We start from the raw sequence: 24,292 nt of genomic DNA on the forward strand, positions 1-24,292 counted from the left end.
CCGCCGGCAACGCGGAAGTGAAGCGGAAGTGAAGCGCCCGCGGGCGGCGATGGCGGCGGGGCCGGGCCGGGGCTGCCCGGGAAGGGGCCGGGATTCCCCGGGAACGCTCCGGAATTCCCTGGGCGTGCTCCGCGCGCTGCTCGTGGCCGCGCTGGCGGCGGGTGAGCCCCGGGCGGGCGGTTCGGGGGTGCACCGGCAGATTCCCGGTCCCCGTTCCCGTTCCCGTTCCCGTTCCCGATCCCCGTTCCCGTTCGGTTCCTGTTCCCATTCCCGTTCCCATTCCCGGTTCCCAGTCCCCATTCGCATTCCTAATCCCCATTCCCGTTCCCATTCCCGTTCCCGATCCCCGTTCCCGTTCGGTTCCTGTTCCTGGTCCCCATTCCCGGTTCCCATTCCCAGTCCCCATTCCCATTCCTAATTCCCATTCCCAGTTCCCATTCCCGGTGTTTCCCGTTCCCATTCCCGGTCCCCATTCCCATTCCTAATTCCCATTCCCAGTTCCCATTCCCGGTGTTTCCCGTTCCCATTCCCGGTGTTTCCCGTTCCCATTCCCGGTCCCCATTCCCAGTTCCCATTCCCAGTCCCCATTCCCATTCCTAATCCCCATTCCCAGTTCCCATTCCCGGTGTTTCCCGTTCCCATTCCCAGTCCCCATTCCCAGTTCCCATTCCCGGTGTTTCCCGTTCCCATTCCCGGTTCCCATTCCCAGTTCCCAGTCCCCATTCCCAGTTCCCATTCCCGGTGTTTCCCGTTCCCATTCCCGGTTCCCATTCCCAGTTCCCAGTCCCCATTCCCATTCTTAATCCCCATTCCCAGTTCCCATTCCCGGTGTTTCCCGTTCCCATTCCCGGTGTTTCCCGTTCCCATTCCCGGTGTTTCCCGTTCCCATTCCCGGTGTTTCCCGTTCCCATTCCCGGTTCCCATCCCCATTCCCAGTTCCCATCCCCATTCCCAGTCCCCATTCCCAGTTCCCATTCCCGGTGTTTCCCGTTCCCATTCCCGGTTCCCATTCCCAGTTCCCAGTCCCCGTTCCCGGTTCCCATTCCCGGTGTTTCCCGTTCCCATTCCCGGTGTTTCCAGTTCCCATTCCCGGTGTTTCCCGTTCCCATTCCCGGTGTTTCCTGTTCCCATTCCCGGTGTTTCCCGTTCCCATTCCCGGTGTTTCAGCCCCGGTCCGTGGGAACTCGGTGCACCGCAAGATCTACATCCCGCTGAACCACACGGCGCCCTGCGTGCGCCTGCTCAACGCCACGCACCAGATCGGCTGCCAGTGTGAGAATTCCCGGGAATTTGGGAATCTGGGAATGCTGGGGGGGTGCGGGCTGTGAGGGACCCTCCTGGTGATCCTGCCAGTGTGAGAAATCCCGGGAATTTGGGAATCTGGGAATGCTGGAGGGGTGCGGGCTGTGAGGGACCCTCCTGGTGATCCTGCCGGTGTGAGAAATCCCGGGAATTTGGGAATCTGGGAATGCTGGGATGGGGTGAGGGCTGTGAGGGACCCTCCTGGTGATCCTGCCGGTGTGAGATCCATGGGAATTCCTGGGAATTTGGGAATGCTGGGGGGGTGCGGGCTGTGAGGGACCCTCCTGGTGATCCTGCCAGTGTGAGAAATCCCGGGAATTTGGGAATCTGGGAATGCTGGAGAGGTGCGGGCTGTGAGGGACCCTCCTGGTGATCCTGCCGGTGTGAGAAATCCCGGGAATTTGGGAATCTGGGAATGCTGGGATGGGGTGAGGGCTGTGAGGGACCCTCCTGGTGATCCTGCCAGTGTGAGAAATCCCGGGAATTTGGGAATCTGGGAATGCTGGGATGGGGTGAGGGCTGTGAGGGACCCTCCTGGTGATCCTGCCGGTGTGAGATCCATGGGAATTCCTGGGAATCTGGGAATGCTGGGATGGGGTGAGGGCTGTGAGGGACCCTCCTGGTGATCCTGCCGGTGTGAGATCCATGGGAATTCCTGGGAATCTGGGAATGCTGGGATGGGGTGAAGGAGCCTCCCGGTGATCCTGCCAGCATCAGAGCCCCTCAGCTCCCTGCCCTGCTTTTCCTGGGAATTCTGAGGGGACAAATCCCACATTTCCACCCCGTTGCTCTTCCCTCACTCCCTCATGCCTCTGCCCTGGTATCCCATGGATTTCCAGGGATTTTTCATTGGCATTCCCTGCTTTTCCACGGATTTTTCAGTGGGATTCCCTGGCTTTCCGTCGATTTCTCTGTGGAATTCTCTGGTTTTCCATGGATTTCCGTGGATTTTTCGGTGGGATTCCCTGGAGTTCTGAGGGGCTGATCCCACAGCTCTTCCCCTCGCTCCCTCACACCCCTGCCCTGGTATTCCATGCAAACCCGGGGATTTTTCCACGGGATTCCCTGGAATTCTGAGGGCACGAATCCCCCATTTCCACACTGCAGCTCTCCCCTCGCTCCCTCGTGCCCCTCTCCTGCATTTCCGAGGAACTGCGGGACTTTTCCCCTCAGAATTCCCAAACGTCCACCTCGCAGCCCTCCCTCGGGCCCCCGCCCCGGAATTCCGCGGGAAGCCAGGGATGGGGGCGGGAATGCTGAGGGGCTGCTCGGTCCCGCAGCCTCGCTGAGCGGCGACACGGGCGTGATCCACGTGGTGGAGCGGGAGCAGGACCTGCCGTGGGCGCTGGCCGAGGGCCCCCACCCGCCCTACGTGATCCTGCTCGACGGGAGCCTCTTCTCCAGGTGCCCTGCGCTGGGAACGCCGGGATCCGGGATCCAGCCCTCCCCTGGCTCAGAAATCCGGGATCCAGCCCTCTCCTGGCTCAGAAATCCGGGATCCAGCCCCTCCCCGGCTCCGAAATCTGGGATCCAGCCCTCCCCGGCTCCGAAATCTGAGATCCAGACCCTCCCCAGCTCCAAAATCCGGGATCCCAACCCTCCCCGGCTCAGAAATCCGGGATCCAGCCCCTCCCCGGCTCAGAAATCTGGGATCCCAACCCTCCCACACTCTGAAATCTGGGATTCAGGCCCTCCCACACTTCAAAATCTGGGATCCTGGCCCCTAAATTCAGGATCCAGACCCTCCCCGGCTCCGAAATCTGAGATCCCGACCCTCCCACACTCTGAAATCCGGGATCCAGCCCTCCCCAGCTCCAAAATCCAGGATCCAGCCCTCCCCTGGCTCAGAAATCTGGGAACCTGACCCTCCCCAGCTCCGAAATCCGGGATCCCAACCCTCCCTGGCTCAGAAATCTGGGATCCTGACCCTCCCCAGCTCCAAAATCCGGGATCCCAACCCTCCCCGGCTCAGAAATCTGGGATCCTGACCCTCCCACGCTCTGAAATCTGGGATCCCGACCCTCCCACGCTCTGAAATCCGGGATCCCGACCCTCCCACGCTCTGAAATCTGGGATCCAGACCCTCCCCAGCTCCAAAATCTGGGATCCAGACCCTCCCCAGCTCCAAAATCTGGGATCCAGACCCTCCCCGGCTCCAAAATCTGGGATCCAGACCCTCCCCAGCTCCAAAATCCAGGATCCAGTCCTCCCCTGGCTCAGAAATCCGGGATCCAGCCCTCCCCAGCTCCGAAATCTGAGATCCAACCCTCCCACACTCTGAAAACCGGGATCCAGACCCTCCCCGGCTCCGAAATCCGGGATCCAGCCCTCCCCGGCTCAGAAATCTGGGATCCCAACCCTCCCACACTCTGAAATCTGGGATTCAGGCCCTCCCACACTTCAAAATCTGGGATCCTGGCCCCTAAATCCAGGATCCAGCCCCTCCCCGGCTCCGAAATCTGAGATCCCGACCCTCCCACACTCTGAAATCTGGGATCCAGACCCTCCCCAGCTCCAAAATCCAGGATCCAGCCCTCCCCTGGCTCAGAAATCTGGGATCCAGACCCTCCCCAGCTCCAAAATCCAGGATCCAGCCCTCCCCTGGCTCAGAAATCTGGGATCCTGACCCTCCCACACTCTGAAATCTGGGATCCAGCCCTCCCCGGCTCCGAAATCCGGGATCCAGCCCTCCCCTGGCTCAGAAATCCGGGATCCCAACCCTCCCCGGCTCCGAAATCTGAGATCCCGACCCTCCCACACTCTGAAATCTGGGATCCAGACCCTCCCCGGCTCCAAAATCCGGGATCCAGTCCTCCCCGGCTCAGAAATCCGGGATCCCAACCCTCCCACACTCTGAAATCTGGGATCCAGACCCTCCCCGGCTCCGAAATCTGGGATCCAGGCCCTCCCACACTCTGAAATCTGGGATCCAGGCCCTCCCACACTCTGAAATCTGGGATCCAGACCCTCCCCGGCTCCGAAATCTGGGATCCAGCCCTCCCCGGCTCAGAAATCTGGGATCCCGACCCTCCCCGGCTCCGAAATTCGGGATCCCGGCTCCAAAATCTGGGATCCAGGCCCTCCCCGGCTCAGAAATCCGGGATCCAGCCCTCCCTGGCTCAGAAATCCGGGATCCAGGCCCTCCCCGGCTCAGAAATCTGGGATCCCGACCCTCCCCGGCTCAGAAATCTGGGATCCTGACCCTCCCACGCTCTGAAATCTGGGATCCAGGCCCTCCCACACTCTGAAATCTGGGATCCCGACCCTCCCCGGCTCCGAAATTCGGGATCCCGGCTCCAAAATCCGGGATCCAGGCCCTCCCCAGCTCCAAAATCCGGGATCCAGCCCTCCCCGTCTCAGAATTTCGGGATCCAGCCCTCCCCGGCTCTGAAATTCGGGATCCCAGCCCCTCCCCAGCTCCGAAATCCGGATTTGCGGCCTTGTTGGTTTTCCACCATTTTGGGCCCTCACAAGACAAAAATCCCAGGATTTTCCCTTCATTTACTTGATTAACCCTGGATTTATTCCTGATTTTTCCCTGGCTAAATCCCGAATTCCAGCCCCATTTTCCCTTTTCCAGGGAGATTTTGATGCGGCTGAAGGGAATTTCCAGGATTTGCGGCCTTCTTGGTTTTCCACCATTTTGGGCCCTCACAAGACAAAAATCCTGGGATTTTCCCTTCATTTCCCTGATTTATGCCTGGATTTCACTTTTCCCTGGCTAAATCCCGAATTCCAGCCCCGTTTCCCTTTTCCAGGGAGATTTTGCTGCACGTGAGGGGAATTTCCAGGATTTGCAGCCTTGTTGGTTTTCCACCATTTTGGGCCCTCACAAGACAAAAATCCCAGGATTTTCCCTCCATTTCCCTGATTTGTGCCTGGATTTCACCTTTCCCTGGCTAAATCCCAAATTCCAGCCCCATTTTCCCTTTTCCAGGGAGATTTTGATGCGGCTGAAGGGAATTTCCAGGATTTGCGGCCTTCTTGGTTTTCCACCATTTTGGGCCCTCACAAGACAAAAATCCTGGGATTTTCCCTTCATTTCCCTGATTTATGCCTGGATTTCACTTTTCCCTGGCTAAATCCCAAATTCCAGCCCCGTTTCCCTTTTCCAGGGAGATTTTGATGCGGCTGAAGGGAAGCTCCCGGATCTCCGGCCTGGCCGTGGCCGCTGCCTCTCCCGCCCCTGAACAAGGATTTTCCCCGGGACTGAAGTGTCCCAACGATGGATTTGGTGAGCAAAATTCCCAACTTTCCCCCCTTTTTCCCAATTCGTCCCCGTTTCCCTGGGTTTTCTCCTTTTTTTCCCCATTTTCACCATTTTTTTCCTTTTTTTTCCCATTTTTACCCCATTTTTCCCCGTTGCAGGGCTGTACTTGGACTCGTATGGACCACAGTTCTGTCACTGTTTTTCCCATTTTTTCCCCATTTTCCCTCATTTTCCCCTATTTTCCCCCCGTTTTATCCCATTTTTTCCCTTTTTACCCCATTTTTCTACCCCCAGGGCTGTACTCGGACGCATACGGGCCACAGTTCTGTCACTGTTTTTCCCATTTTTTCCCCATTTTTCACTGTTCTTTCCTTGTTTTATCCTATTTTTCTCTGGTTTTATCCCATTTTACCCCATTTTTCCCCATTTTCACCCCGTTTTTCCCGAATTCCAGGGCTGTACTCAGACTCCTACGGGCCGCAGTTCGCTCACTGCAACGGCTCCGAGTGGAACCCGGACGGCTCCGGGCTCTCCTACGAGGATTTTCCCTTCCCCATTTTCCTGCTGCAGGACGCCAACGAGACCCAGCTCATCAAAGAGGTCCGGAAAATTCCACTGGAAATCCCTTAAAATCCCTTCCAAGTCCGGAAAATTCCAGTGAAAAAATGATTTAAATCCAAAAATTCCATTGAAATCCATAAAAATCCATGAGCATCCATGGAAATCCATTGAAATCCGTAAAAATCAATTTAAATCCATAAAGGTCAGTGGGCCATCCATCGAAATGCATAAAAATCCATTGAAACCCATAAAAATCCATTGAAACCCATAAAAATCCATTGAAATCCATAAAAATTCATTGAAACCCCTTGAAATCCATTGAAACCCATAAAAATCCCTTGAAATCCATAAAAATTCATTGGAATCCCTTGAAATCCATTGAAACCCATAAAAATCCATTGAAATGCATAAAAATCCATTGAAACCCATAAAAATCCATTGAAACCCATAAAAATCCATTGAAACCCATAAAAATCCATTGAAATCCATAAAAATTCATTGAAACCCCTTGAAATCCACTGAAACCCATAAAAATCCCTTGAAATCCATTGAAATCCATTGAAACGCATAAAAATCCATTGAAATCCATAAAAATTCATTGAAACCCATAAAAATCCATTGAAATCCCTTGAAATTCATTGAAATCCATTGAAACCCATAAAAATCCCTTGAAATCCATTGAAACCCATAAAAATCCATTGAAACCCATAAAAATCCATTGCAATCCATAAAAATTCATTGGAATCCCTTGAAATCCATTGAAACCCATAAAAATCCATTGAAATCCATAAAAATCCATTGAAACCCATAAAAATCCATTGAAACCCATAGAAATCCCTTGAAACCCATAGAAATCCCTTGAAATCCATTGAAACCCATAAAAATCCCTTGAAATCCATAAAAATTCATTGGAATCCCTTGAAATCCATTGAAACCCATAAAAATCCCTTGAAATCCATTGAAATCCCTTGAAATCCACTGAAACCCATAAAAATCCATTGAAACCCATAAAAATCCATTGAAACCCCTTGAAATCCATTGAAACCCATAAAAATCCATTACAATCCATACAAACCTATTTCAATCTATAAATACCCATAGGAAATCCGTTGGGACCCATAAAAATCCATGGGAAAATCATCGAAATCCCCCCCAAAAAATCCGCAGAAATTTGCAAAAAACCCCGAAAAAATTTCCAAAATCCCCCCAAAATGTCCCAAAAGCCCCACAGAAGCCGTGCAGCTGCCGTGCTGAGGCTGCCGTGCTGTTTCCTGCAGTGTTTCCGAGCCCACAACCTGCCCCCGGCGCCGGGCGCGGCGCCGCAGTTCCCGCTGTGCGCGCTGCAGCTGCAGGCTCACATGCACGCCGCCGCCAGCACCGTCACCTGCATGCGCCGCAGCTCGCTGCAGAGCGCCTTCAGCATCAACCCAGGTCAGTGCTGCACGGGGCTGCAATGGGGCTGCACGGGGGCTGCAGCATCAACCCAGGTCAGTGATGCAATGGGCTGCAATGGGGCTGCAGCATCAGCCCAGGTCGGGGCTGCAATGGGGCTGCATGGGGCTGCAGCATCAACCCAGGTCAGTGCTGCACGGGGCTGCAATGGGGCTGCAGCATCAGCCCAGGTCGGTGCTGCAATGGGCTGCAATGGGGCTGCAATGGGGCTGCAGCATCAGCCCAGGTCGGGGCTGCAATGGGCTGCAATGGGGCTGCAATGGGGCTGCAGCATCAACCCAGGTCGGGGCTGCAATGGGGCTGCAATGGGGCTGCAATGGGGCTGCAGCATCAACCCAGGTCAGTGCTGCAATGGGGCTGCAGCATCAGCCCAGGTCAGTGCTGCAATGGGCTGCATGTGGCTGCAATGGGGCTGCAGCATCAGCCCAGGTCAGTGCTGCATGGGGCTGCAATGGGGCTGCAGCATCAGCCCAGGTCAGTGCTGCAATGGGCTGCAATGGGGCTGCAGCATCAACCCAGGTCGGGGCTGCAATGGGGCTGCAATGGGGCTGCAGCATCAACCCAGGTCGGGGCTGCAATGGGCTGCATGGGGCTGCAATGGGGCTGCAGCATCAACCCAGGTCGGGGCTGCAATGGGGCTGCAATGGGGCTGCAGCATCAACCCAGGTCGGGGCTGCAATGGGCTGCACGGGGCTGCAATGGGGCTGCAGCATCAACCCAGGTCAGGGCTGCATGTGGCTGCAATGGGGCTGCAGCATCAGCCCAGGTCAGTGCTGCACGGGGGCTGCAGTGGTGCTACAGCCTTAGCCCAGGTCAGCAGCCAAAATCCTGGGAGAATCCTGGGAAAACCTTGGGAAAATCCTGGGGAACTCTGGGAGAATCCTGGGGAACTCTGGGAGGATCCTGGGGAAATCCTGGGAAAATTCAGGGAGGATGCTGGGAAAAATCCTGGGAAAATCCGGGGAAAATCTTGGGGAAATCCTGCACAACCCTGGGAGAATCCTGGGGAAATCCTGGGGAACTCTGGGAGGATCCTGGGGAAATTCTGGGGAAAATCCTGGGAAAATCTTGGGGAAATCCTGGACAACCCTGGGAGAATCCTGGGGAAATCCTGGGGAACTCAGGGAGGATCCTGGGAAAAATCCTGGGAGAATCCTGGGAAGACCTTGGGACATCCTGAGGAAACCCTGGAAGAATGCTGGGGATTTTTTGGGAAAATCCTGGGGAAATCTTGGAAAACCCTGGGAGGATCCCAGGGAAAACACAGGGAAATCTTGGGAGGATCCTGGGGAAATCCTGTGAGAATTCCAGGGAAATCAGAGGAGAATCCTGGGGAAATCCAGAGGAAATCCTGGGAATTCCAACATCTGGAACTCCCTGAGTCCCAGCAATCCCTTTGTGTTTTTCATAAGAATTCCTCCAGGAATGCAATTTTTATCACAGTTTCCCATTTCTTCCCTGGAGTTTTCCCATTTTTCCCTGGAGTTTTCCCAATCCCTGGAATGTTTTCCCGTTCCCAGAGATCGTGTGTGACCCCCTGCTGGATTACAACGTCTGGAGCTCCCTGCAGCCCATCAACGCCTCGGCCCGGCTGCCGCCCGAGCAGCGCCTGGTCCTGGCGGCCACCAGGGTGAGAAATCCGGGGAAATCCTGGGGAAATCCTGGGAAAAATCCTGGGGAAATCCTGGGGAAATCCTGGGGGAAATCATGGGAGAAATCCGGGGAAATCCTGGGGAAAATCCTGGGAAAATCATGGGGAAATCCTGGGGAAATCATGGGGGAAATCCGGGGAAATCATGGGGAAAATCCTGGGAAAATCATGGGGAAATCCTGGGGAAATCATGGGGGAAATCCGGGGAAATCCTGGGGAAATCATGGGGGAAATCATGGGGAAATCCTGGGAAAATCCTGGGAAAAATCATGGGAAAAATCATGGGGAAATCCTGGGGAAATCATGGGGAAATCATGGGGGAATCCTGGGGAAATCATGGGGAAATCATGGGGAAATCATGGGGAAATCCTGGGGAAATCCTGGGGAAATCATGGGGGAAATCATGGGGAAATCCTGGGGGAAATCATGGGGAAATCCTGGGGAAATCATGGGGAAAATCCTGAGGAAATCCTGGGAGAAATCCTGGGGAAATCATGGGAGAAATCCGGGGAAATCCTGGGGAAAATCCTGGGAAAATCATGGGGAAATCCTGGGGAAATCATGGGGAAAATCATGGGAAAAATCATGGGGAAATCCTGGGGAAATCATGGGGAAATCATGGGGAAATCATGGGGAAATCATGGGGGAAATCATGGGGAAATCATGGGGGAAATCATGGGAGAAATCCGGGGAAATCCTGGGGAAATCATGGGGAAATCCTGGGGGAAATCATGGGGAAATCATGGGGGAAATCCTGGGGAAATCCTGGGGAAATCCTGGGGAAATCCTGGGGGAAATCATGGGAGAAATCCAGGGAAATCCTGGGGAAATCATGGGGAAATCCTGGGAAAATCATGGGGGAAATTATGGGGAAATCATGGGGAAATCCTGGGAACATTTCTGGGGAAATCCTGGGGGAAAATGATGGAAAAGTGCTGGGAAAATGGTGAGGAAATCCCATGGAAATATCCTTGGGAAAATCTTAGAAAAATCTTGGAGAAGTCATGGTAAAATACCGTAAAATCCACTGGAAATCATTTTTCTGGAACAGTACCTCCCCCATTCCCATTTTTACAGAACATTGCCATTTTCCAGGTGGACAGCCACTCATTTTTCTGGAACATTCCCATTTTCCCTGTTTCCATTCCCATTTTTCCCATTTTTCCAGGTGGACAGCCCCTCGTTTTCCCTGTTCCCATTCCCATTTTCCCTGTTCCCACTCCCATTTTTCCCATTTCCCAGGTGGACAGCCCCTCGCTTTTGTGGAACATTCCCATTTTCCCTGTTCCCACTCCCGTTTTCCCATTTCCCAGGTGGACAGCCACTCATTTTTCTGGAACTTTCCCATTTTCCCTGTTCCCATTCCCATTTTTCCCATTTCCCAGGTGGACAGCCCCTCGTTTCCCTGTTCCCACTCCTGTTTTCCCGTTTCCCATGTGGACAGCCCCTCGTTTCCCTGTTCCCATTCCCATTTTTCCCATTTTCCAGGTGGACAGCCCCTCGTTTCCCTGTTCCCATTCCCATTTTCCCTGTTCCCATTCCCATTTTCCCATTTCCCAGGTGGACAGCCCCTCGTTTCCCTGTTCCCACTCCCATTTTTCCCATTTTTCCAGGTGGACAGCCCCTCGTTTCCCTGTTCCCATTCCCGTTTTCCCGTTTTCCAGGTGGACAGCCCCTCGTTTCCCTGTTCCCATTCCCATTTTTCCCATTTCCCAGGTGGACAGCCCCTCGCTTTTCCTGTTCCCATTCCCATTTTCCCTGTTCCCATTCCCATTTTTCCCATTTCCCAGGTGGACAGCCCCTCGTTTCCCTGTTCCCATTCCCATTTTCCCTGTTCCCACTCCCATTTTCCCGTTTCCCAGGTGGACAGCCCCTCGTTTCCCTGTTCCCATTCCCATTTTCCCTGTTCCCATTCCCATTTTCCCGTTTCCCATGTGGACAGCCCCTCGTTTTCCTGTTCCCATTCCCATTTTCCCTTTTTCCAGGTGGACAGCCCCTCGTTTCCCTGTTCCCATTCCCATTTTCCCATTTTCCAGGTGGACAGCCCCTCGTTTCCCTGTTCCCACTCCCATTTTCCCGTTTCCCATGTGGACAGCCCCTCGTTTCCCTGTTCCCATTCCCGTTTTCCCGTTTTCCAGGTGGACAGCCCCTCGTTTCCCTGTTCCCATTCCCATTTTCCCTGTTCCCATTCCCATTTTCCCAGTTCCCATTCCCATTTTCCCGTTTCCCATGTGGACAGCCCCTCGTTTCCCTGTTCCCATTCCCGTTTTCCCGTTTTCCAGGTGGACAGCCCCTCGTTTCCCTGTTCCCATTCCCATTTTCCCTGTTCCCATTCCCATTTTCCCTGTTCCCATTCCCATTTTCCCGTTTCCCATGTGGACAGCCCCTCGTTTTCCTGTTCCCATTCCCATTTTCCCTTTTTCCAGGTGGACAGCCCCTCGTTTCCCTGTTCCCACTCCCGTTTTCCCGTTTTCCAGGTGGACAGCCCCTCGTTTCCCTGTTCCCATTCCCATTTTCCCTGTTCCCACTCCCATTTTCCCTGTTCCCACTCCCGTTTTCCCGTTTTCCAGGTGGACAGCCCCTCGTTTCCCTGTTCCCATTCCCATTTTCCCTGTTCCCACTCCCATTTTCCCTGTTCCCACTCCCATTTTCCCATTTCCCATGTGGACAGCCCCTCGTTTCCCTGTTCCCATTCCCATTTTCCCGTTTTCCAGGTGGACAGCCCCTCGTTTCCCTGTTCCCACTCCCGTTTTCCCGTTTTCCAGGTGGACAGCCCCTCGTTTCCCTGTTCCCACTCCCGTTTTCCCGTTTTCCAGGTGGACAGCCACTCGTTTTTCTGGAACGTGGCCCCGGGCGCCGAGGCGGCCGTCGGCTCCTTCGTGGCGCTGCTGGCGGCTGCCCAGGCCCTGCAGGCGGCCCCCGGCTCCCAGCAGCTGCCCAGGAACGTCCTCTTCGTCTTCTTCCAGGGGGTGAGCCCGGAATTCCCGGAATTCCCTGGGATTCCATGGGATGCACCTCGGGATCCAGCCCTGGATCCTTTGGGATGGCTTTTTCCCGGGTTTTTGGGGGGGATTGGCTCCGTTTCTGCTCCTTTTCTCTGCTCCTTTTCTCTGTTCCTTTTCCTTCCCTTTCCTGCTTCATTTCCCGTTATTTGTTTCTTTCCTGCTTTATCTGTTTCTTTTTCTTCCTTTTATTTTTTCCTTTGCTTTTCCTTCTTTTCCCTTTTTTCCTATTTATTTTCTTTCCTTTTCCATTTCTTTTCCTTTCGTTCTTTGCTTTTTCCTTTCTTTCCCCTTTTCCCCTTCCTTTTTCCCCTTTTCTGTTTCCTTTTCTCTCTCCCTATGCCAAAATTCCTGGAATTTCCCCTTTCCCTTTTCCTTTCCCTTTCCCCTTCTCCTTTTTCCTTTCATTTTCCTCTTTTTCCTCTCCCTTTTCCCTTTTCCCCTTTCCATTTCATTTTCCTTTCCCCTTTCCCTTTTGCCCTCCCCTTTCCCCGTCCCCATGCTGGAATTCCGGGAATTTCCCCTTTCCCCATCCCCAGGGCATTCCCGAATTCCCGTTTCCCTATCCCCAGGGCATTCCCGAATTCCCGTTTCCCCATCCCCAGGGCATTCCCGAATTCCCGTTTTCCAGGAGAGCTTCGATTACATCGGCAGCTCGCGCCTGGCGTTCGACATGGAGCACGACAAGTTCCCGCTGCGCCTGGAGAACATCGGCGCCTTCCTGGAGCTGGGCCAGGTCCGGAATTCCGGGAATTCCTCCCTTTTCCTGGAATCCCCCGAGTTTCCCCTGAATTTCCCCTGGAATCCCCCGATTTTCCCCTGAATTTCCCCTGGAATTCCCTGAGTGCTCCCCTGGAATTCCCTGGGTTTTCCTGGGACTCCCTGAGTTTTCCCTAAATTTCCCATCCCAGCTCTGATTTTTTTCCTGGAATTCCCATTGAGGGCCCCAGAATTCCCACCCTGGTGCTGGATTTTCCCTGATTTTCCCGGATTTCCGGGGGCTGTTTTCCAGGTGGCCCTGCGGAACGACTCCGTGCTCTGGGTGCACACGGATCCCATCTCCCGGCGGAATGAATCCGTGGAATCCGAGGTGAGCCCGGAATCCCGGGAATGTTCTCCATCCCAAAGGAATGTTCTGGCCTTCCCGGGAGTCCTGGCATTCCTGGAATTCGCAGCATTCCTGGAATTCCTGGCATTTCTAATTGCTGGCATTGGAAGCATTCCCAAACCTCCCAGCATTCCTGGCATTCCCAGCATCCCGTCATTCCCATCATTCCCTCATTCCCGCTCTTTCCCAGATCCGGTCTGTGCTGTCATCCCCTCATTCCCGCCATTCCCGTCATTTCCAGTATTCCCTCATTCCCTGACATTCCCACTGTTTCCCAGGTGCAGTCCGTGCTGCCATTCCCACATTCCCTGTTTTTCCAGGTGCAATCCCTGACACCGTTCCCACATCCCCACATCCCCACATTCCCGGTATTCCCGCTGTTTCCCAGGTGTGATCCTCACATCCCGGTGTTCCCGCTGTTTCCCAGGTGCAATCCCTGCCATCCCCACACTCCCACATTCCCTCATTCCCGCTCTTTTCCAGGTGCAATCCCTGCCATCCCCACATTCCCACATTCCCGGTATTCCCGCTGTTTTCCAGGTGCAATCCCTGCTGCCATCCCCACATTCCCACATTCCGGTGTTCCCGCTGTTTTCCAGGTGCAATCCCTGCCATCCCTGCCATTCCCACATTCCCAGATTCCCGCTGTTTTCCAGGTGCCATCCCCACATTCCCGGTATTCCCGCTGTTTTCCAGGTGCAGTCCCTGCTGCCATCCCCACATCCCCACATCCCCACATTCCCACATTCCCGCTGTTTTCCAGGTGCCATCCCCACATTCCCACATTCCCAGATTCCCACATTCCCGCTGTTTTCCAGGTGCCATCCCCACATTCCCACATTCCCAGATTCCCACATTCCCGCTGTTTTCCAGGTGCAGTCCCTGCTGCCATTCCCACATTCCCAGATTCCCACATTCCCGCTGTTTTCCAGGTGCCATCCCCACATTCCCGGTATTCCCGCTGTTTTCCAGGTGCCATCCCCACATTCCCACATTCCCGTATTCCCGCTCTTTCCCAGGTGCCATTCCCACATCCCCACATTCCCAGATTCCCAGATTCCCGCTGTTTTCCAGGTGCAGTCCCTGCCATTCCCAGATTCCCGTATTCCCGCTGTTTTCCAGGTGCCATCCCCACATTCCCACATTCCCAGATTCCCGCTGTTTTCCAGGTGCAATCCCTGCCATTCCCACATTCCCAGATTCCCGCTGTTTTCCAGGTGCAGTCCGTGCTGCCATTCCCACATTCCCAGATTCCCGCTGTTTTCCAGGTGCAGTCCCTGCTGCCATTCCCACATCCCCACATTCCCACATTCCCGTATTCCCGCTGTTTTCCAGGTGCAGTCCGTGCTGTCGGCGCTGCGCGGGGCCGCCCGGGGCTCGGGGCTGTCGGTGCAGGAGCCGGAGGCGTCGCGGCCGCTGCCGCCCTCGGCGCTGCAGCGATTCCTGCGCGCGCGGCGCCTCCTGCCGGGGGCGCTGCTGGCCGACCACCGCGGCGCCTTCCGCAACAGGTACGGAATTCCAAACGGGAATAACGGGATAACGGGATAACGGGAATGACAACGGGATAACGGGAATGACAACGGGAATAATGGGATAACAACAGGAGACCTGCCGGGGGCGCTGCTGGCCGACCACCGCGGCGCCTTCCGCAACAGGTACGGAATTCCAAACGGGAATAACGGGATAACGGGAATGACAACAGGATAACGGGATAACAACGGGAATAACAACGGGATAACGGGATAGCAACAGGAGACCTGCCGGGGGCGCTGCAGCGATTCCTGCGCGCGCGGCGCCTCCTGCCGGGGGCGCTGCTGGCCGACCACCGCGCCGCCTTCCGCAACAGGTACGGAATTCCAGGGAATAACGGGATAACGGGATAACGGGAATGACAACGGGATAACGGGAATGACAACGGGAATAACGGGATAACAACAGGAGACCTGCCGGGGGCGCTGCAGCGATTCCTGCGCGCGCGGCGCCTCCTGCCGGGGGCGCTGCTGGCCGACCACCGCGCCGCCTTCCGCAACAGGTACGGAATTCCAAACGGGAATAACAACGGGATAACGGGAATGACAACAGGATAACGGGATAACGGGATAACGGGAATGACAACGGGATAACGGGAATGACAACGGGATAACGGGAATGACAACGGGAATAACGGGATAACAACAGGAGACCTGCCGGGGGCGCTGCTGGCCGACCACCGCGGCGCCTTCCACAACAGGTACGGAATAACGGGATAACGGGAATAACGGGAATAACAACGGGAATGACAACGGGATAATGGGAATAACAACGGGATAACGGGAATAATGGGAATGCTGCTGGCCGGCCACCGCGGCGCCTTCCGCAACAGGTACGGAAAAACGGGAATGACAACGGGATAACGGGAATAACGGGAATAACAACGGAATAACAGGATAATGGGAATAACGGGATAATGGGAATAACAACAGGATAACGGGAATAATGGGAATGCTGCTGGCCGACCACCGCGGCGTCTTCCACAACAGGTACGGAAAAACGGGAATGACAACGGGATAACAACGGGAATAACGGGAATAACAACGGGATAACGGGAATAACGGGAATGACAACGGAATAACAGGATAACGGGGATAATGGGATAATGGGATAATGGGAATAACAACGGGATAACGGGAATAATGGGAATGCTGCAGGCCGGCCACCGCGGCGCCTTCCACAACAGGTACGGAATTCCAGGGAAAATGGGAAAAATGGGAATTCTGGGAGTGCTGGGGCAGGCCAACACCAGGGCTGCTCAGCAACCACCGCGGCACATTCCAGAACAGGTACGGAAAAACGGGAATTCATTCTGGGAATGCTGGGACAGGCAGGGCTGCTCAGGGGCCATTGGGGGGCGTTCCGCAACAGGTACGGAATAACGGGAATAACGGGGCAGGGAAAATCTGGGAATTCTGGGAGTTCTGGGAACTGTGGGACAGGTGAAACCCCGGAACGCCAGGTACGTCATCTGGGAATTCTGGGACAGGTAAAATCCAGGAATTCTGGGCATTCCACACTGGGTACAAATCCAGGAATTCTGGGTGTTCCAGAGGGATTTCAGCTTCCCATGGGAACCCCGTGCTGAAAATCCGGGATTTTTCAGCCGGATCCGGCCCTTCCCACGGGAATTCTGGGAATGCTCGGACAAGCGCGAGGGAATTGCTCGGACAGGCGGGAGAAAATTCCGGCTTTTTTTGGGAGCAGCTCCCTGGCCCGGAGCCGGCGGCGCCGGAGCCGCAGCTGCGCTTCCCGAGGCCGCTCCCGGCGATTTTTATGGAATTCTTTCCCAGCTGTTTCCTCTCCGCTTCCAGGGGTTTTTTTTGGGATCACCCCCCGTGACCCCGCTCCGGCTTTTCCAGAGGAGTTCTGGGATGTGGGGCGGGAATTTGGGAATCCCAAAAGCCCCAGAGGGGATCCCTTGGGATCATCCCAGCTTTCCCAGGAATGTGGGAATCTGGAATTCCCATGGAATTCTGGCTGGGATCAGCCGTTGATGGATGATGAAGCACTCATGGATAAAATCCCTTGGAATTCCTGCTTTTTCCTTGGATTTTTTGGGAATTTTCCTCTCCCAGCTCATGGAATTCATTGATAAAACCCCTTGGAATTCCCATCTAGAATTCCGACTCTTCTTCATTAATCCCGGAAAATCCCTCGGGAGAAGCTCTGGAATTCCAAGGGCTCCTCGTTCATCCCAGAAAACTTTCCAAGAGAAGCTCTGGAATTCCAATTCTTCCTCATTAAAATCCCAGAAAATTCCTTGGGAGAAGCTCAGGAATTTTGACCCTTCCTGGCTAATTCCTGAAAATCCCTTGGAAAAGAAAAGCTCTGAAATTCCAACCCTTCCTGGTTAATCCCAGAAAATTCCTCGGGATTATCTCTGGAATTCCGACCCTTCCCGGACGGGGAATTCCGGCTCCTTTTCCCAGCGGGGTTTTCCCTCCCTGCGGGCTGGGAATTCCGGACTTTTCTCGGACTTTTCCCGGGTTTATTCCCAGGTATTTCCAGAGCATCTACGACACGGCCGAGAGCCTGGGGCTGCGCTATCCCGAGGGGCTGAGCCCGGAGCAGCGCCTGGAATTCGTCACCGACACCGCCCAGGTGCCCAATCCCGGGAATTCCTGGGATCCGGGATCCGGGAATACCTGGGGTTTGGGATGTGGGAATTCCTGGGATACGGGATCTGGGAATACCTGGGGTTTGGGATTCGGGAATTCCTGGGATCCGGGATCTGGGAATACCTGGGGTTTGGGATCCGGGAATTCCTGGGATCCGGGATCTGGGAATACCTGGGGTTTGGGATCTGGGAATTCCTGGGATCCGGGATCTGGGAATACCTGGGGTTTGGGATCCGGGAATTCCTGGGATCTGGGATCTGGGCATTCCTGGGGTTTGGGATCTGGAAATTCCTGGGATCCGGGATCTGGGCATTCCTGGGGTTTGGGATCCGGGAATTCCTGGGGCTCAGGATCCAGGGGATTCCTGGGGTTTGGGATCCGGGAATTCCTGGGATACGGGATCTGGGGATTCAGGATCTGGGAATACCTGGGGTTTGGGATCCCAGGAATTCCTGGGATACGGGATCTGGGGATTCGGGATCTGGGCATTCCTGGGGTTTGGGATCTGGGAATTCCTGGGATACGGGATCTGGGCATTCCTGGGGTTTGGGATCCGGGAATTCCTGGGATTCAGGATCTGGGAATACCTGGGGTTTGGGATCTGGGAATTCCTGGGATGTGGGATCTGGGAATTCCTGGGATGTGGGATCTGGGCATTCCTGGGGTTTGGGATCTGGGCATTCCTGGGGTTTGGGATCCAGGAATTCCTGGGGCTCAGGATCCAGGGGATTCCTGGGGTTTGGGATCCGGGAATTCCTGGGATCCGGGATCTGGGCATTCCTGGGGTTTGGGATCTGGGCATTCCTGGGGCTCAGGATCCTGGGGATTCCTGGGGTTTGGGATCCTGGGATTCAGGATCCGGGAATACCTGGGGTTTGGGATTCCTGAGGTTTGGGATCTGGGGTTTGGGATCCTGGGGATTCCTGGGATTTTGGAGCTGGGATTCCTAGGGTTTGGGATTTGGGATCTGGAGAATTCCTGGGATTTGGGATCCAAGACATTCCTGGGACTGGGGATTTGGGATCTGGGGCATTCCTGGGATTTGGGATTTGAAACCTGGGGGATCCCTGGGATCCAGGGGATTCTTGGGATTTGGGATCTGGGACATTCCTGGGGTTTGGGATTCGGGATCCGGGCATTCCTGGGAAGCGGAGGGGACGGAATGCGGAACAGGCGGGAAAAGCCGGGGAGGAGCCGGGCGGGATTTGGGATTGGCAGAGGGAGGAAAGCTTGGGAAAGGGATGGGAACAAATCCCCAGGGGTTTGGGAAGAGGAGGGAGGCCGGGCCGGAATTCCCGGAATTCCCGGAATTGCCGGAATTCCCAGAATTCCCAGAATTCCCGGGTTTGTTGCCCCCCGCAGGCCCTGGCCCAGGTGGCCACGCTGGTGGCCCGGGCTCTGTTCTCGCTGGCCGGGGGAGCCGCCGGCGCCGCCGAGAGCATCCGGGCGGATCCCAAAACGGTGGGAATGCGCTCCCGGGAATGCTGCGGGCCGGGAATCCACCCCTGCCCTGGAATTCCCCAGCGGTGGAATCCCCGGGATTGGAATCCCCAGTTCTCCTGGGATCCCTGGAAACACGAGGCCATCGTTTTCCTGAAATCCCTGGAATTAGGATCCCAAGTTGTCCTGAAATCCCTGGAATCAGGACCCCACATTTCCCTGGAATGCCCAGATTGGAATCTCCCGTTTACCTGAAATCCTTAGAATCAGGATCCCAAATTTTCCTGAAATCCTGGACTTGGAATCCCCAGTATTCCTGAAATCCCTGGAATTAGGATCCCAAATTGTCCTGAAATGCCTGGACCTGAAATCCCTGGAATCAGGACCCCACATTTCCCTGGAATGCCCAGATTGGAATCTCCCGTTTACCTGAAATCCTTAGAATCAGGATCCCAAATTTTCCTGAAATCCTGGACTTGGAATCCCCAGTATTCCTGAAATCCCTGGAATTAGGATCCCAAATTTTCCCGGGATCCCTGAACTCAGAGTCCACAATTTTCCTGGAATCCCTGGAATCAGAATCCCCGATTTTCCTGGAATTCCCAATTTTCCTGGAATTCCCGATTTCCCTTCGATTCCCCATCTCCCCAAATTCCAGCTCCTTTCCTGGGATCCCCTCCCATCCCTTCCATCCTTTTTCCTGGGGAATTCCAGGGAAGTTCCCTGAGGGAATTCCGGGTTTTCCGGCAGGTCACGCGGCTGCTCTACGGATTCCTGCTCAACTCCAACAATTCCTGGTTCCAGTCCCTGATCAAACCCGACCAGAGGGGGATCCTGGGTGAGCAGAGACCCGATCCCGCTTTTCCTTGGGAATTCCCGGCCGGAATTCCTCCTCTTCCTGCTGCAATTTCTCTTTTTACTGCTGGGATTGCCAGCTGGAATTCCCATTTCCCAGCTGGAATTCCCGTTCCCCAGCTGGAATTCCCATTTCCAGTCCTGTTTTACCCATTCCCCAGAGCCAGAATTCCTGTTCCCAATCCCATTGTTCCTGCTGTTCCCATTCCCGATCCCGCTGTCCCCAATCCCACTGTTCCCATTGTTCCCGTTACTCCAAATCCCGTTCTTCCCGTTGTTCCTGCCATTTCCAATCCCGTTGTTCCCGCCGTTCCCGTTCCCGATCCTGTTGTTCCCGTTCCCGATCCCGTTCCCAATCCCGTTGTTCCCGCCGTTCCCGATCCCGTTGTTCCCATTCCCAATCCTGTTGTTCCTGCCGTTCCTGTTCCGATCCGGTTTTTCCCGTTCCCAATCCCGTTTTTCCCACCGTTCCCATTTCCAATCCTGTTTTTCCCACCGTTCCTGTTCCCAATCCCGGTTTTCCCGTTCCCAATCCCATTTTTGCCTTTGTTCCCGTTCCCGATCCCGTTGTTCCCGTTCCCGATCCGGTTTTTCCCATTCCCAATCCCACCGTTCCCGTTCCCAATCCCATTGTTCCCGCCGTTCCTGTTCCCGATCCCGTTGTTCCCGTTCTCAATCCTGTTTTTCCCGCCCTTCCCATTCCCGATCCGGTTTTTCCCGTTCCCAATCCCGTTGTTCCTGCCGTTCCCGTTCCCAATCCCGTTGTTCCCGCCGTTCCCGTTCCTGATCCCGCCGTTCCCGTTCCCAATCCCGGTTTTTCCCGTTCCCGATCCCGTTTTTCCCACTGTTCCCGTTCCCGATCCGGTTTCTCCCGTTCCCAACCCGTTGTTCCTGCCGTTCCCGTTCCCAATCCCGCCGTTCCCGTTCCCTATCCCGTTGTTCCCGCCGTTCCCGTTCCCGATCCCAGTTTCTCCCGTTCCCAATCCCGTTGTTCCCGCCGTTCCCATTCCCAATCCCGGTTTCTCCCGTTCCCAATCCTGCTGTTCCCGCCGTTCCCGTTCCCAATCCCGTTCTTCCCGCCGTTCCCGATCCCGGTTTCTCCCGTTCCCAATCCCGTTTTTCCCACCGTTCCCGTTCCCGATCCTGGTTTTTCCCATTCCCAATCCCGTTTTTCCCACCGTTCCCGTTCCCGATCCCGGTTTTTCCCGTTCCCAGTCCCGTTCTTCCCGCCGTTCCCGTTCCCGATCCCGGTTTCTCCCGTTCCCAATCCCGCTGTTCCCGCCGTTCCCATTCCCAATCCCGTTCTTCCCACCGTTCCCGTTCCCAATCCCGGTTTTTCCCGTTCCCGATCCTGTTGTTCCCGCCGTTCCCATTCCCGATCCCGGTTTTTCCCGTTCCCGATCCCGCTGTTCCCGGTGTTCCCGTTTTCCAGGCCCTTTCCCGCAGCACTACGTGGCCGTGTCCAGCCCCACCAACACCACGCAGCTGCTGCAGGCGGTGCTGGGCAACCTGACCGGGGCCAGCGCCAACCTCAGCCGGGAGCAGTGCCAGGATCCCGGGAAAAGCCCGGGAACGCTGCCCGAGGTGAGCCGGGATCGGGATCGGGATTGGGAATCTGGGAAAACCCTGGGAACGCTGCCCGAGGTGAGCCGGGATCGGGATCGGGATCCCGGGAAAAACCCGGGAACGCTGCCCGAGGTGATCCAAATCCAGGATTGGGATTGGGGTGTCCGTCTGTCCCCCACGCTGTCCCCGGCTGTCATTCCCGTTTTCCCTGTGTCATTCCCGTTTTCCCTGTGTCATTCCCGTTTTCCCTGTGTCATTCCCGTTTTCCCTGTGTCATTCCTGTTTTCCCTGTGTCATTCCCGTTTTCCCTGTGTCATTCCCTGTGTCATTCCCTGTGTGATTCCCTGTGTGATTCCCGTTTTTCCCAGCTGTCATTCCTGTTTTCCCTGTGTCATTCCCTGTGTGATTCCCTGTGTCATTCCCTGTGTGATTCCCATTTTCCCTGTGTAATTCCCTGTGTGATTCCCTGTGTGATTCCCTGTGTGATTCCCTGTGTGATTCCCTGAGTGATTCCCTGAGTGATTCCCGTTTTCCCTGAGTGATTCCCTGTGTGATTCCCGTTTTTCCCAGCTGTACGAGTACTGGTGGGTGCAGGGCCCCCTGGACGGGAATTCCAGCTCCCACGTTTCCGGCTGTGTCCGTCTGTCCCAGGCTGTCATTCCCGTTTTCCCTGTGTCATTCCCTGTGTGATTCCCTGAGTGATTCCCATTTTCCCTGTGTCATTCCCTGTGTGATTCCCTGTGTGATTCCCGTTTTTCCCAGCTGTACGAGTACTGGTGGGTGCAGGGCCCCCTGGACGGGAATTCCAGCTCCCACGTTTCCGGCTGTGTCCGCTCCGGTGTCCGTCTGTCCCAGGCTGTCATTCCCGTTTTTCCCAGCTGTCATTCCCGTTTTCCCTGTGTCATTCCCAGCTGTACGAGTACTGGTGGGTGCAGGGCCCCCTGGACGGGAATTCCAGCTCCCGCGTTCCCGGCTGTGTCCGCTCCGGTGTCCGTCTGTCCCCCGCGCTGTCCCCGGCCTTCGAGCTGCGCCGCTGGGATTCCCGGGAATTCTCCACGTGGACCGAGAGCCGCTGGAAGGACGTGCGGGCCCGGCTCTTCCTGGTGGCCAGCCGGGAGCTGGAGGTGACGGCCGGGACACGGGGGGGACATGGGGGGGACACGGGGGGACACGGGTGGGACACGGGTGGGACATGGGTGGGACACGGGATGGGACACAGGTGGGACACGGGATGGGACACAGGGATGGGACAGGGACACGGGTGGGACACGGGATGGGATGGGACAGGGATGGGACACAGATGGGACATGGGATGGGACAGGGACATGGATGGGACAGGGACACAGATGGGACACGGGATGGGATGGGGACACGGATGGGACAGGGACACGGATGGGACACGGGATGGGACAGGGATGGGACTGGGACAGGGATGGGACACGGGTGGGACACGGGTGGGACAGGGATGGGACACGGGTGGGACACGGGTGGGACAGGGACATGGATGGGACACGGGATGGGACAGACACAGGGACACCCAGAGGACAGGGAGGGAGCCTGGGTTGATCCCAAAATCCCAAATCCCCAACTCCCCAGTATCCGAAATCCCAAAATTCCCAAATCCCCAATATCCCAATTCCCAAATTCCCAAATCCCCAATATCCCAATTCCCAAATTCCCAAATCCCCAATATCCCAAACATCCCCTTTTCCAGCTGCTGACGCTGGCCCTGGGGGTTCTGGTGCTGCTCCTGTCCCTGCTCTGCACCAAATCCCCAAATCCCCAATCCCCAAATCCCCAATCCCCAGTATCCCCAATCCCCAGTATCCCAAATCCCCAGTATCCTAAATCCCCAAATTCCCAAATCCCCAAATTCCCAAATCCCCAGTATCCCAAATCCCCAGTATCCCAAATCCCCAGTATCCCAATCCCAATTCCCAAATCCCCAGTATCCCAAATCCCCAAATCCCAAATCCCCAGTATCCCAATTCCCAAATCCCCAAATCCCCAAATCCCAATTCCCAAATCCCCAAATCCCAAATCCCAATTCCCAAATCCCAAATCCCGTTTTCCAGCTGCTGACGCTGGCGCTGGGGGTTCTGGTGCTGCTCCTGTCCCTGCTCTGCACCAAATCCCCAAATCCCCAATCCCCAAATCCCAATCCCCAATATCCCAAATCCCAATCCCCGAATCCCAAATTCCCAAATCCCAAATCCCAATTCCCAAATCCCGTTTTCCAGCTGCTGACGCTGGCGCTGGGGGTGCTGGTGCTGCTCCTGTCCCTGCTCTGCACCAAATCCCCAAATCCCCAATCCCCAAATCCCAATCCCCAATATCCCAAATCCCAATCCCCGAATCCCAAATTCCCAATTCCCAAATCCCAATTCCCAAATCCCGTTTTCCAGCTGCTGACGCTGGCGCTGGGGGTGCTGGTGCTGCTCCTGTCCCTGCTCTGCACCTTCCTCATCAACTCCAAGGCCTCGCTGCTCTTCGGCCTCCCGGCCCCTCCCGGCCCCTCCGGATACTGAAAATCCGGGAAAACCTCCGGGAGAGCCTCGGGAATCCCCCCGGAGCTGGGAATGCCAGAGGTGTCCTGGGAAACCCGGAATTCCAGGGGGGATCCGTGCCCTGGGGGGAAATTCCCGGAATTCCAGGTGGGATCCACTGCCCTAGGTAGGAAATTCCCATTTGGATCCAACACCCTGAGTGAAAAATTCCCGGAATTCCTGGTTGGATTCACGCCCTGAGTGATGAATTCCGGGTTGCCTGAGTGGCAAATTCCCAAAATTTTCCCAGAATTCCTGGTTGGACCCATCCTGTTTTCTAGGGTGGAGCTTTTCCCAAAATCCAGATAAAGGAGGGATAAAGGGGTGGGGGGAGGGTTTGGGAATTGTGAAGAATTCCAGAGGGTTTGGGAATGTCCTGATAGGAAAAGTCCCTTTTTTGCCTAGGATTTGTAAATATTATAAATAAATCTATGGAATTCCCGAGGAA

The 24,292-nt window shown here is 55.3% G+C and overlaps 1 protein-coding gene across 11 annotated transcripts; it reads left to right on the plus strand.

The window, feature by feature from the left end:
- Positions 1–24,292, plus strand: NCSTN (nicastrin). 11 transcript variants are annotated; one of them, XM_085560869.1, is made up of 19 exons: positions 1–161; positions 1,168–1,272; positions 2,583–2,706; positions 5,418–5,536; positions 5,967–6,112; positions 7,351–7,504; positions 9,046–9,155; positions 11,993–12,145; positions 12,810–12,914; positions 13,191–13,268; positions 14,622–14,794; positions 14,890–14,941; positions 17,318–17,420; positions 18,800–18,898; positions 19,628–19,715; positions 21,165–21,316; positions 21,869–21,970; positions 22,177–22,422; positions 23,013–23,161. In XM_085560869.1, the coding sequence occupies exons 1-19, from the start codon at positions 50–52 to the stop codon at positions 23,144–23,146; spliced, it is 2,355 nt and encodes a 784-aa protein (XP_085416995.1). In that variant the 5' UTR covers positions 1–49; the 3' UTR covers positions 23,147–23,161. The 11 variants fall into 11 exon arrangements, with proteins under 11 accessions (XP_085416995.1, XP_085416992.1, XP_085416993.1 ...); XM_085560866.1 differs by lacking the exon at positions 23,013–23,161 and adding an exon at positions 23,704–24,292 and having other exon boundaries at positions 2–161; XM_085560867.1 differs by lacking the exons at positions 21,869–21,970; positions 23,013–23,161 and adding an exon at positions 23,704–24,292 and having other exon boundaries at positions 2–161; positions 22,061–22,422.

The sequence above is a fragment of the Lonchura striata genome, chromosome 25 (genome assembly GCF_050655825.1).
Source record: "Lonchura striata isolate lonStrDom1 chromosome 25, ASM5065582v1, whole genome shotgun sequence".
Lineage (NCBI taxonomy): Eukaryota > Metazoa > Chordata > Aves > Passeriformes > Estrildidae > Lonchura > Lonchura striata.

Excerpts from the sequence above, each read along its gene's own strand:
- NCSTN (XM_085560866.1), top strand. The coding sequence starts at position 50 with ATGGCGGCGGGGCCGGGCCGGGGCTGCCCGGGAAGGGGCCGGGATTCC. Across the intron at positions 162-1,167 it reads CGTGGCCGCGCTGGCGGCGG|CCCCGGTCCGTGGGAACTCG; the intron begins GTGAGCCCCGGG and ends CCGGTGTTTCAG. Across the intron at positions 5,537-5,966 it reads GTGTCCCAACGATGGATTTG|GGCTGTACTCAGACTCCTAC; the intron begins GTGAGCAAAATT and ends CCCGAATTCCAG.